This window comes from Vigna unguiculata, chromosome 11 (genome assembly GCF_037176805.1).
Source record: "Vigna unguiculata cultivar grain cowpea cultivar isolate G323 ecotype 2 chromosome 11, ASM3717680v1, whole genome shotgun sequence".
NCBI classification, from domain to species: Eukaryota; Viridiplantae; Streptophyta; class Magnoliopsida; order Fabales; family Fabaceae; genus Vigna; species Vigna unguiculata.
In genome coordinates, this window is record NC_140802.1 from 2,570,845 (window position 1) to 2,584,947 (window position 14,103).

A 14,103-nucleotide genomic window follows, 5' to 3' on the forward strand; every position below is an offset into this window, starting at 1 on the left:
ATACATAAAAAAAAACATTTTTTTATCTCTAATTTATATATACTGTTTCTTTCACTGATAAAAAAACATTATTTCTTTCATTTTCTCCCTTGTCATTGTCATATTTTTCTCCTATATGTCGCTCTCTGTTTTGTAAAAAACTGAGCGTAGATTGATTCTTTTATATAATAATAATAATGATTAATTAATGAATTTTCCTTAAAAAATTTATACATGGTTTAAATTAAATAAATTCATTATCATTGACTCAACTTTGAGAGATTGAAAGTAAACTAGCATAATTTAAAAGATGGTGATTTTACATATTGCTATATCTAAATTTAATATTTAGATACTGGCACAAAGTTCATAAAAAAAAAAACATTTTTTCATATTTTTTAAAGTTTGAGGGTCAATCAATTAATTTAAAAAAAAAATTAACCTTTATTCAAATAAATTGAGTCAAAATTTCAAAAACTTTTGTGAACAACTCGTTATATTTAAATAAAAAACATTTTTTTCATAAATAAAAATTAACTTAAAACCAGAAACCAGAAAGGATTAAATTTTCTCTGTTTTTTTTTTTTTTTTTCATATTCAGAGTTAAAAATTGAATCTAAGAATAAATCTGTTAAGTGTAGTTAGAGTGTCAGAAGAGAAATCCCTGTAGCAGTAATGTCTTGTAGCATCAAAACAAATAACTGATAATAAATCTCACTTTTCTCAATCCTAAACACAACAAAACACAACACAACACAAACACCAAATCATCATCACTCACACCACAGTTTCTTTCAAAGGGAATCTCAATCTCAATCTCAATCTCAACCTCTTCCATGTCCCTAGCATTCTCCTTATAAAGCCTCCAAATCCAACATCAACACACAACACCAACCTCAAAACCATTGACATAAACATCAAAAAGTGCCATCCAAAATCCAAACCTCAAAGAGTGCTAAAACCTTGTTGTTCCAATGAACATGTTAGGCCTCAGAGACTTGGTTCTCATAGCTCCAACCCCTTCTCAACTTCACCACCATCAACACCAACACCAGCACCAGCACCAGCACCACCAGCACCAACACCAGCCCATTTCAGCAGAACACCACCCAAACCTTCCCTTGCCTTCTCCAGCATCTCTCAGCGTTGGCCTTGGCATTTTCCCTCTGCTAACAGTTCCACACACCAACGATGTTCATGATCAGGTTCAGAACTGTGCCAACAACACCACCACCACCACCAACGCCACCACCACCAACCACAACGCCAATTACTGGAACCTCAAGATGTGTGGTGTCTCTGAAGTGAATTCCACAAGAAAAGGTGTCATGAACGTGGAAGATGAGGGCAGCAACAAGCACGTGATGGAGAGTGAGGAAAGTGGTGAGTTTAGGGTGTGCCAGGATTGTGGCAATAGGGCCAAGAGGGATTGCAGCTACAAGAGGTGCAGGACTTGTTGCAAAGGACGTGGCTTTGATTGCAGCACTCACGTGAAGAGCACGTGGGTCCCAGCCTCTCTCAGACGCAGTGGTGCTAACAGTGGCAGTGAAGGTAACGGTGATGGAGATGGTGATGGTGGTGCTTCCAAGAGGCTAAGAACAATAGGGTCATCCAAGAATGTTGCAGCTACTTCTCTCAGTTCAACTTCCAATGCTACCCCCTCAAAGAGCTTTAGCTTAGACACTAGCTCATGCCAACAAGGTGATTTCGTTATCTTTTTTTCAAACATGTTTGATGCAAATGTTCTTGATAGATCAGTCAAATACTTATTCAATCAAGATTTTAAATTTCAATAGTTGTTATATTATAGCTTCTTTTTGTACTTTTTGACAGTGTAAAAACATTACAGACAAATATGATCATCTTGATGTTTTCTTAAATCTTGATGTTGTAATTCTTCATATCATGACAGATTACAGATAGATGTAACTGATTTGATCACAGATATGGTTGCAGAAATCTCAAAAGCCTTGACATTGTGGCCAATTGTTGCATGTGGTGTGAAGAATTTTGCATAAACTTGATTTAAAAGAGCCTAATCAAACGAGTTAGCAAAGTGTTTTGATTTGATTAATTATTCTAGTACTTGTAGGAACAAGTAAACAAAAGGGTGCAGATTATTTCTAAGGAACAAGTCAAATGTTGTAAAATTTTGGAATTTGAATGTGTAAGTGGTTCTGTCTGGGATTGCAGATGCTGGTTTCAAGCAATCTTTGCCACGGCATGTGCGTGCACCTGCTGTGTTTAGGTGCCACAGAGTTTCTGCTATTGGGAGTGGTGAAGATGAGATTGCATACTTGGCCACAGTGCATATCAGTGGCCATGTGTTCAAGGGGTTTCTGTATGATCATGGTGCTGATGCCAGAAATGATGTGCCTAGTGTCTCTGAACTGCAACTGGGAAACAATGGAAGTGGAAAGAGTAATAATAGGGAATGTTCTTCTGCAATTGGGGTTCCAACCAGTGCTTACCCTGCTTCTGTTTGCTGAGATTTCTTCAAGGTACAAAATTTACTTTAAGTAATGTTCAACACCCTCTTTAGTATGTTGTTCAAGTAATTGCTTCAATGTTTAAGCACCTTTTAAAGAAAACTGGGAAAATCTGATTCAGTTGCTTAAGTTATATGTTTTGTGATTTAGTTTTTGACTTCAAATGATGAGTTTGATCCTCCTGTTTTTTTGTAACTGACATAACTTTGATCTCTCACTTTAGTGTCTTAAGTTTAGTACAGATAGACAAAATCTTATGTTTAGATGCATGTTCATTGAATATCAGCATGCATCACACTGCAACTACAATAACTAGTTTTGTTCTGAAAAACAAAAGAAATTTACATGTCTGTGAATTGAAACTAGACACACTTATACTAAGATCATTTATAACTGAAAACTGGACAAGTTAAAGCACATTTCATAGAATAATAACTGTGAGTTTTACTAAACTTTTTGTTCTGATAATGTTAACTGGTTAAAAAGTCCACCCTGCTGGTTATTATTACAATACAAAGCTTAGAAAATTCTTGTGTCTCGTCACTTTAGTGAAACAGTGACAAATTTTCATCAATGAGTTGAGTTATTTGGAGAAGAGTAATCATGAAAAAGAGGGAAAGAAATAGAATTTATCAAACGTTAAGTAGAAGACATCACCAAAACACCAGTAAGAAATCTGAACTCTGTGTTTAGTCAGATTCAATGACATGAGAGGTTAGTTAAATTCAAACTCAAACTTGGTGGAATCAAGTATAGGAGAAAAGTATGATTCATGAAACTAAACCAGAGTGGTTTTATCATTTGACATGTTAAAGCATTTGCATCTAAATTATGATGAGTGTTGAGTTTGCATTGGTTAATTTTGTTACAGTGTAAGGTGGGGTTGAAGAGAAGTGGTGACTTTAAAAGTGGCACTTTGAATGAAAGAACAAATAGACAAAGAATGAATGTGCACTTTTTAATGTGCATTGAGAGTGTGTTGCATTTCCACTACCAAATTATCATGTGTGTCTGCATTCATGTGTGCGTGTGATAGGGCAAGATTCAACTGCACTTTGTCTGCATGCAAATATTATATTTTCTTAGATCTACCAATCAACATCAACTTTTGTTTTAATGCAACTTTTCTTTTGGAGTTTTTACTTTTGGTGTTAACCATAGGACATCAGAACTTCTCTTATCTCCACTCCTCCATTTTTCTCATCATCTTATGCTAAAAAGTTAGTACATTTTACTGTGTTTTTAAATTACTTTACTTGATAATTTTGATGTAGAAAATGCTTTGTTTTAACCAAAAAAAAATAAAAATCATATTAAATGTTCTTGAACACACTATAGAAAAATAACAAAGTAAGTGATATTTGTATTTATTTGTTTAGAATAGAAAGCTACGTATATTTATGTATTTATTTTTTATAAATATTGAAAGAAATAGTATGAGAATGTTATAAAGAAAATGTTTAATTAGTCGGATGGTACCAACTTCCATTCAGATGTGTCAGTTTAGTACCTGTTTTTAAAAATCGTCAATTGTGTCTTGACTTTTGAAAAAGTGTCTCAATTAGGTCCAATATGAGTATTATTGAAAATGTTATATTCATACTTTTTATAGAAAATGACGTTATAACATATTACATTTTTATAATTGTTAACCCATATTTTGTTATTCATGACTTTTACCATTAAATTTTGTTCTGAAAGAGATCTAATTGAAACATTTTTTCTAAAATTAAGATGTAATTGACATTTTTTAAAAATGGATACTAAACCGACATTTTATAGAGAATGTCACATCTATAGATATAATAATTTTCTTTTGACCATTCATGGCTACAATCCAACAACTAGCAACATCACTATTAGATAGTTGTTGTATTTTTCTTTCTTACACTTTCTTATATGACATCTTACCAATGTTTTATTGTGTTGATTTCAAATCATGATGAAGGGAAGAAAATGAATCCACCACATTGTATTTTGGTGATATCTATTTAATTTTATTCCATACAAAGTTGTTAAATTTTTTCCTTTTTTTCATCTTAAATTATTATTGCATTCTCATTTTGGGGTCTTGCTTTAGCAACCAATCATGTCTTGACATCATTGTTGTCCATGTTTGCCATTGTTGTGAGAGTGAAATGCCTTGAAAAGAAAAGAAAAGAGTAAAGACTCAATAAAGTGAAAATTAGGGATGTGAAAGAAAGGGAATAATGAAAAAGGCACACTAGTGATTTGTTGAAAATTTGCCTTATAATTTCTTTATATTGTTATGTCACTTCATATTGGTTGCTTTATTCTTCTTATTTTACTTTCTATACTTTTTTGCATGGTCCATCTTATTTCTTGACAAGGAGGGGTTAACAATACTTTAAATTATTGTTATTATTATTAATATATAGTTTGGTGAGATTTATAAATAGTTTGTCTTATTGTTCTTAAATGAATTAAAAAAATTTATTAATTTTTTTGTCTATAGAGTAATATATACTTACTTTTGATATTTAAATTTTTTTTTAATATGTCGATATCAATGTACTATTTAAGGAAAATAATCATTTGTGTAAGAATTTAGGTAAAAAAGAAAGTGATTTCTTTTAGGAAAGGTTAAAGTGAATTATATTGAGTCTTACTTAAGCAAGTTGTGAGCTAATATCTTGTTTATTTTTTTTATTTAATGATACTAAAATTGTTGATTACAAATATTATTGAAATGTTTCATATTTAAAATTGTAAAAACCAGAATAAACTGCTATAAATATTATCTATATTTTTTTTTATAGGAAACTCTTAAATTAGGGCTAAAATAATATTTATGAAATTTTATTTGCAAAATGACAGGTGGTGGACAATCTGCTGTTTTTGCAGGGGAAAGAAACTGACGGTATATGTGGTCTTCTGTTACTGTTATTCTGTAAATTTCTGTTCTAAAGAATGTTTATATATTCATATATAATATATAGAGAGGGACCAGCTTTCAATTTATTGCATCAGAATTGAGACATTTATTCATGTTCAGGGATCTTATATTATGTTCAGTGCTAAATCAAAGTTTTATTTTATCTCGATTTTCTTAAGCAGGTTTAGTTTCCACTTTCAGGGTATAATATATTTTAGAAATTATATTGTAAACATTCTGTTTTTTTTTAACTTGTATTTGGTTGATATTTGGAAAAAATAAAAATAAAAGTAGAGGAAGAAATGTATAAAATAAGGTGATGATAATTAGTAGTTATGGAAAACAATTTCTATTGTACTTGGCATGTAAGATATTTGTGATTATAAGGAAAATATTTATTAGAAAATATAAACCATGTTCATTTTAGTCCTTTCTTCTTTTTATTTCATAGTTTGTGGATTTTCTCTTTTTGAATCAAAGTAATATCCAATTATATCAATTATAACTTCATTCAGATTTCCTTATCGAAATATGTTTTGGTGGCAAGGATTTTCAAATACAATAAGAACTCAATTTTATTATTAAAACAAAGTCTTGAATATTTTATGAGTGTTAGGAACTAAACAAGTACACGTACGATATATAGTTAATTAATTTAATAGTAATAGCAATAATAAAAAAAATAAAATAAAAATGAGGTAAGTAATGGATTTCAATGCTCACCAACATAAAAGTGACATTCAATAACTAGTATTTATAAAAAAAAAAATATTTGAATGATGTTGAAGATTTTATGATAGTGATATATTAATATAAATGAACCTATATTTTATTTTATTAAATTAATTTTAATATAACGTCAATCTTTAGAATTTTTCGTAATCGAAATTAGTTAAACATATTATATTAATAATTATTATGTTTTTATTTTTATTTTTAAGATGGATATGTTTAGGACAAAAGAGTATAGGAGCATTTGAACCATCACATAATTCTACCTTGGACTCATTTATAAGGATATGTGCAACATCGATCTATTATCCGTCGAACTACCCTCTTATCTAAATCGTGCAACAATCGGGGATTACTCGGTTGTCGAGTAGTTTCCTAGACAATGTCAACAATTGGATTGTCCGCAGGATTTCATCCGTTGTCCTCTTATGTTGTTTGTGTAACGACGCCACACAACGACAAGAATAAATAAGCAGCTTTGTAATTATTGTAAACTGATCAATAATCAGATTAGATTTAGAAAGGAATTGGACCATGATTAGGCCAACTCTAATCACGGACTTTATGTAGAAAACTATAAATACAAGTCAAAAGTATGATGGTTGAAACTTTTCTCTCACATTTATTATAACATTAATTGTTATCGCTGACTTAACCATCAGAACTTTTTTAGCAAATACATGATAGGCCAGAGAACCAAACAAACGAGAGATGAACCAAATGATCGATGACAGTAAAGAACTAAAAACTAGACAAATTGTTTTAGTAGACACTCTGTCTCTACAACAAAACAATTTATATATTCTATTATAATGAATAAGTATTAAGAAAACTTTCTCGAATATCATGTGTAAGAAAACCTTCTAGTTGGGAAGATCAATTTTGATTATGTATCTGATTGATATAAAACTATATATTTTCATCTTTTTGTTTAAATTAAATAAGTATGAAATTTATGCTTGACTTTTACTTTTGTTTATTTACTCATATTTGTAGTAGGATATATCTAAATATTTATTAAGTAATTTTTTTTTAAAGTTATAGTATTATAGAAAAAATCCAAATGTCTGGAAGACATTTTTTTTCCTTTTCAATTAGAAACAAAAAAATAATTATAATTATAAAATTTCAAAACAAAAAATAACAAAGTTAAGAATCTTTTAATAACTTAAAACGAAGCCAAAACATATATATTCATTTTCCTGATCATCCTCAATTAATTTGAAAAAGTTTGGATAATATATATATATATATATATATATATATATATATATATATATATATAATTATGAATTTATTTATCATCTTAAAAATGAAAAACTTCATGATATTTTAAATTTAGAAAACAATGTGTAAATGAAATATAATTAAATTTTATTTTAGAATAGTATATTAAAATAACATATTAAATTAAAATATTTTACTAATATGAGTTCTATTTTATTAATTTTTTTTAAAAGTCTTAACATTTTCTTTTATCAATATATGTCAAGTCAAATTTGTAAAAACTTCAAGTCATAATAAATTTACTCGTAATTATTATTGGCCACCTCTTTTTTGCCCATCAAAGTTATGTTTTCCCTAACAACTAGATACATTCATTTGAAGACAATAAGTATCACAAAATGAATTTATGATTATATATATATATATATATATATATATATATATATATATATATATGATAATAAATTGATTATTAAATAGATCTTTAAATAACTCAACCACCCACTATCTATATTTTCAATCTTGTTGATACATCTTATCCTCTTTAAAAGCTTTTGATTTCATAATTTAAGAATAGAACATGATACTATGCCACAAGTTTTTTTCTTCTTATAAACTTAGAAATCTAAATTTATTTCATGCGAGTTTTTTAGAGTCAGATAAAAAAAAATGGTTATATTCCTCTTATTTCTTTACCATAAAAAAAAATTAAAGATGACATCATGCTTACACCCTTCATATTTTTCAAATAATTACCGAGATTTCGGTTCTTAAATTTTAATATAAATTTTGGGTTAAATGTGTTTTTTCTCTTAATTTTTATAAAAAATTAGAATTAATTATTTTTTAAAATTTTGGACCAATTTAATCATTTATATATAGGAATACATGAATTTAGACCTTTTAACTAAATTTTGTTAAATTTATTTAACGTTTCAAACAAATTTTTCAGTTAACATTAAAATAAAAATATGTCAAACTAAGTAAACAACTTAAATACTATAATGAAACTTTAAGTAAATTTAACAAAATTTTGTTAAAAAAACTAAATCTACGTATCTCTAAAATTTAAAAACTAAATTAGATCAAAATTTCAAAAATAAACTAATAATAACTTTTATAAAAATTAAGAGAGAGAAATATATTTAACTCCTCTTTCTTTTTCTTTTGTTCTAAAACTATTACTATAACACCTTTTCTACATTATACATGCAATTTTTAAATTTTAAAAGCATTCATACTTACACCACCTTATAAAGAAAAAGTCACTGTAATCGTGGGAAACAACGTACATATAATTTAAAATAAAAAACTATGATTTACTCAAAAATACACATAGAATCAGAAATGTTTTGAATGCTCTTTTTTATCTAAACTTTTTCTTCTAAGAAAAACTCAGTCCTTGCTATAATATTACAGTAACATTGACACCTTTCAAAGAACATAACTAACTGGTTATTATGTAATGGTTATAGTGCTTAGTAATTTTGTTTAAAATTGTACACATCAAATGGTGAAACCAGATTCACTTATTTAAACACATAAGAAACTAAAAATGTAATTTGCAGGAAACATTTCCATGTTCAAAGTGTTGAGAAAACATGCATTCACCAACTTATCCAAACATTCTTCTGTTGTCTGAAAGTATGACAAAATTAGAACTTTTGATAAAATTATTGAAGCAGAAACATCCTCAAAATGATTGCTTAAACCTTTTCATTCATTCATTAAAGGGTCACAAAAAAATATCCAAAGTATGCAAAAGGGGAACCTCTACACACAAGGATGATCCACACATTTCTGCACACAAATCTTAATGCCCTTCACTTCTTTTCTGTACATGTTTATTCAGAGCTGAAACCCCAGAGGCTCACCTGGGATATTATAAATATGTAAGCAAAAAAGAATAGTTTCCAATGTTGTTTGACCCTTTGTGTTGATTCATTTACAATTGGGAAAAAAAAGGCTTCTTGAGTAACTCTGAACAACATTGATCTACACTACAACATACATTAGCTGTGACTATAATTAATATAAAAATCACAAACTGTAAGGGGTGAAGGATGAGCAAATTTCAGAACCATGCAACCCCTTCTGGCTAGAATATCACAAGAACACCCTCAACTAGTGTGTGTTGTTGGTGATTCTGTGCAATGATTATATCAATATGCTGGTTAGTGCTGCAACTGCAATTTGAATGTTTTAGTCCTCTACAAAAACTCTGAAGATGAAATCACGAAACCGTCTAGAGTACAGTCTTGGATCAACAGCAGAGATTGTTGTTGCATCATATTGGAATGCTTTGTAAGCATGCTCAAGCTTTTTACTGATGTCATAGTCTTGTAATATGTCAATGATCCCGAAAAAGATGATGATCTCATATAACTCACCGGTTGGTTGTCCTACTAACTGAGGAGTGTCACAACTTTTTCGCACTGTCAATTCAGCTCGTGCTGGCATGTTTATACCTAACTGAATCCACCTGAAACATGAACCAAAATTCAAATGTTTTCAGAACATTCAATGCAACCTTTCCTGAATGAAGAGAATATGTGTATGAGGATCTGTCATAGTAAAAACTTGTGCAGCAGTGCAAGATAGTGTATGCTTGATGTTTCATTGCATCAGACATTATCCAAGTCCATTTAGAAATAAATATTTATAGCTTCTACATCTTCTGACTTGTTTTTATGAGATATAAAAGTGGTGAAGATAATGTTATGTAAAAGTTTTTTAACTTAGAAGTAATAATGCATGAACTGTGACATCTGAGTAAAATAGGATTGCTGCATGAATGTTTTTGCATCATCAAAATAGTAACAGCAAAACAATGCATGCAGCTTTGGTAAAAACTTCCTATCAGAACTCTTGAAAATTTGGAACTTCTGTCATGATGTGTTGATGGACTATACCGACTAGGATCTACAACAAGATGATCCACATCCACTCCTGAAAGACGTGGTGCTCCATCAGCCATGTTACCATTGCCTGCAATGTAAGTTCATGTGATCAGAAAAAGAAAAACTCATGGTGTGAAAATAAAATTAAGAAAAATCCATATAAGACAAGGTATAACCAGTTGGGGTTGTAGAGCCTGGACTGTAACCAGAAGTAGGAGTAACATTGTCACAAGAAGACATTCCTCGAAAGTGAAGACCTACCAACATACTATAATCCATGATCCTCTCCTGTTCCAGAAAGTCACAGTCTTTGTTCACTTGCCTGCACAAAGGAATGTTAAAAACATAGCCATTCTACTGACATAGCAGCAGATCAAATGTCCTTAATGAAACAAAAAGCTGGTGTGCTGCATGAGCAAGTGATTAGGTACCTGCAAAATTCTTGAAACCAAGATTTCCGCAACCGAAATATATAATTTAAATCAAGGTCCTTAAGTGTTGTTGTAGGGTCTATTTCTGACTCAGGTTTATCTGTTGTGCGACCAAAGGTGGAACCTTTCAAGTCAAAGCGCCTATGGATGGCATATTGTGAGCAGAATAGATTTCCCATGATGACAAATCGAACCTGAAATTTATCAAGGATATTCATTTATAGACTTTTGTGAGAGCACAAACCAGTCTACACAAACCTCAGGCATTACCTTCTTCTGTGCAGTTCCTGTTAGCTTAACACAGTGGAGACCAAAGAACTTGGTGACTAGAGTGTTCTCAAAAGCCCGAACATGTTTGTAGTAACCAGGGAGCATTCTCAAGAAAACCTGCAATCATTTTATGTAGTCCTGAATGAAATATCGTTTAGCAGATAATAAAAAACAACCTTAGTAAAGTGTAATGGAGCAACAACTAAAAGCTACATGTTGCAATGATAACCAAGTAACTTCGATTTTTTTTTTAAACCAGTTCAAAAACATATGGACCTTGTTCAAAAGGGAACTCACTTTTACTTCTGATTTCTTCATGGTCTTTATCATGTAGCGGTCATCATTTGTCAAATAAAAAAAGCTTCCACTTTTTCCAGGAGATGAGAGCTCCCGAAGGGCATCATTTCCACATAATGATATCATGTAATCAGCAGGATCTACTTTGAATAATTTTCTAAGAGCCCTGCAAATAGGGATGAAAAAATCCATAATCAAGAACTAGGAATTGGGATAAGTAAACAAAGCTCTAATACAGCAGAGTGACTTTGTGACATAAACTTCCAAGAGCACACTCAACAGGTTAGCAGACTCAGGGTTCATCTAACTCACCAGATTTTGATCAAAAGCTTACCTGAACACTACAGGACAGTAGTCTTTCCATCTAAACTCGCATGAGGAGTGAGGTGGCGTGTGCTTGGATCCTTCTGGTGGAAATTTAGTCCATACTTTTTCTTTAGGATCAAATGCAGAAGACTTTAAATCAAGAGATGTACTTGGAGCAGGTCTTCCAACAGCATGTCTGTGCTATGGCACAAGAAATTAATAACCTCGCAGTTAAAATTAGAATCATGGAAAGAAATTATTGTTTCTCAGAATGCCATATTCATCATTGCACCACAACCTTAGGAGATGCAATGCAAGGTATCAGTCTACCAATGAAAAAGGCTGAATGCTTAACTCATGACAGAGAGAGAGAGAGAAAAATGAGTAAAAAGACATAATTCAATAGGAAACAACTATGAATATGATCAGTACCTGATACCAAGCTGCAGATTAAGCATGAGGTCATAGTTTTTATGCCCTTTAGAAATAGTCTCTCCCTGTTTCTTCGGAGGCTTCAACCTCAAATTTGGCACTCTTGGAATAGAATTATCACAATGAGAAGTCCTTGAGCCGTCATAGGAACCATCTTCAGAACTGTAATTGCTAACCCTTGCATCTGCCGAACTCCACCTTGTCCTCCCATTAAAATCAGTTCCCTTCCTACTCATCTTATCCAAATCCAAAATGTTCAAACTCTTCTGTGAAGGGTAAATTGCCACCTTCTCACAAGCACAAATACTGCAATCCACCAAGTCCACAGAGAACAGCTCCTGAGGATCCCACTCCAAATGGCCAACACAAGAGCCAGAAGGGTAGTATGTTCCACTTTGCTCTCTTGAATCTCTACTCCACACCCCAACATAGAAACTCCCATCACCCCACCTGAATGTGCCATTCCCCCTGGGCAACCCATCTTCCCAACAACCATCAAACCTATTCCCATTGCTCCACATCATGGTGCCATTCCCATAGAACACACCATTCCTCCACTGTCCAATGTAATGGTTCCCATTCTTCCACTGGTACCTCCCATGCCCATTCTGCAATCCCTTCCTCCACTCTCCATCATAGAAGTCCCCATTGGGGTAGCTCTGAGTCCCTTGGCCATGTCTCAACTCCATCACCCAACAACCCTTATAGGTGTCCCCAGAAGACCCTATGTAAGTGCCCTTCCCATCCATGTAACCACTCTTGAAATCACCCTCGTAGGTGGCACCACTGGGCCAGCTGAACCTCCCTTTCCCCGTGATTGCACCCCTCTGCCATTCCCCAACATACATGCATCCATCTGTCCACAGATACTTTCCCTGGCCGTGAGGACCATTCTCCAGCCACTGCCCCGTGTAGAAGTCGCCATTGGGGAGAATCTTCTCAACCTGAGTAACGGAAACCTCACCACCATTCCTTGCATCATAATCATCATCAACATGGGCAACAGACATTGGTGTGAAGATGCTGCTTGCCCTCTTCTTTGGACCTGCTGATTTCCTAACTGCTGCTTCCCAAGCCTTCACAAAGCCAGTAAGCTCTTTGTTCATTCTTTTCCAAAAGGCTTCAGCTTTGCCCCTCCCACCCTCTCCCTCATAGCCCTACAACACCCCCTTTGGCCTCTATTCACCCATCAATGATCATGTGAGGACAAGAAAAGAAAAAAAAAATACCTATTGTGTGTTGTTGTCAATGCACAATGCTGTTCTTCAAAGAAAACATCTTTTCTGGAGGAGAAGGAGAAAAATTAAACAAAGGGAATGAAGATTGAGAAGAAGAAATCAAAATCCAAAACCCAATGCCAAGTTTGTTTCTTTTCCCCAGATTTTGGTTCCTTATTTGGGTCTGTGAAATGGGTTGTCTTCAGATTTTGAAAGAAACTGGTGCTGTTGGATTGACAGAGAAAGGAAAAAGGTTGGTTGGAACCAGTAACTGGCATTTCTCTTTTCTTTTTTTCTTTTTTTCTCTTTTTCCCCCTTTGTCTTTGTTTTTTGTTTTTTATGTAAATTTTTTCTTTTTTTTTTTAATTAATCTCCACTTATTTTGTTAATTTTATTTTACTTTAGTTTTTTTTGTTGAGTTTCTTTCTTTAGATGGGTGTGGGAGCAAAGAGATTGCTCTCATCATTCTCTTGAAAATCCGAATTTGGCTCCTAAAAGTAATATCAGACTTGACAAATGGAAGAATGAGAGAAAGAGTGGTGGAGAGCATGTCTGTCATTGCCATTTTTAGCAACTTACTCCTAATCTTAGCTTTGTCTTTCTTCTTCTTTTCTTTTCTCACAACAATGTTCAGTTTTTTGCCTTTTAATCTTAACATTATTTTATTTTTTTATTCTGGTTTTCTCCTTGATCCTTTTCCATCTGAAACTATTTATGAAAGACTCTTTTCTTACCACTCTTCAAAAATTATTATCCAAATCCTTTTTTTTTCTTTTACATTATAAAATCCTACTGATGATGTTTACTGGTTTTTCCTGCAGAAAGATATGATTAGATGTTAAAGAATGGACTAAATTAGTTTTTGATTTTTTTTTTAAATATGTAGTGTGTTTCTAATCTTTAAGAATTAGGAGAAATTACATTACA

The 14,103-nt window shown here is 32.0% G+C and overlaps 2 protein-coding genes across 3 annotated transcripts; one reads left to right on the plus strand and one right to left on the minus strand.

The window, feature by feature from the left end:
* Positions 1–709: 709 nt before the first annotated feature.
* LOC114168368 (protein LATERAL ROOT PRIMORDIUM 1-like) lies at positions 710–5,527 on the plus strand. Its single transcript, XM_028053152.2, has 3 exons — positions 710–1,680; positions 2,173–2,480; positions 5,307–5,527. The coding sequence occupies exons 1-2, from the start codon at positions 954–956 to the stop codon at positions 2,466–2,468; spliced, it is 1,023 nt and encodes a 340-aa protein (XP_027908953.2). The 5' UTR covers positions 710–953; the 3' UTR covers positions 2,469–2,480; positions 5,307–5,527.
* A 3,689-nt stretch (positions 5,528–9,216) lies between these two features.
* Positions 9,217–13,597, minus strand: LOC114168882 (phosphatidylinositol 4-phosphate 5-kinase 6-like). Of its 2 annotated transcripts, none has more exons than XM_028053851.2 (8): positions 11,960–13,585; positions 11,556–11,723; positions 11,222–11,387; positions 10,925–11,041; positions 10,655–10,848; positions 10,400–10,545; positions 10,236–10,311; positions 9,217–9,805 (listed from the first exon to the last, which is right to left on the minus strand). In XM_028053851.2, exons 1-8 carry the CDS (start codon positions 13,063–13,065, stop codon positions 9,526–9,528), a joined length of 2,253 nt encoding a protein of 750 aa, XP_027909652.2. In that variant the 5' UTR covers positions 13,066–13,585; the 3' UTR covers positions 9,217–9,525. The 2 variants fall into 2 exon arrangements, with proteins under 2 accessions (XP_027909652.2, XP_027909654.2); XM_028053853.2 differs by having other exon boundaries at positions 9,656–9,805; positions 10,485–10,545; positions 11,960–13,597.
* Positions 13,598–14,103: the final 506 nt, after the last annotated feature.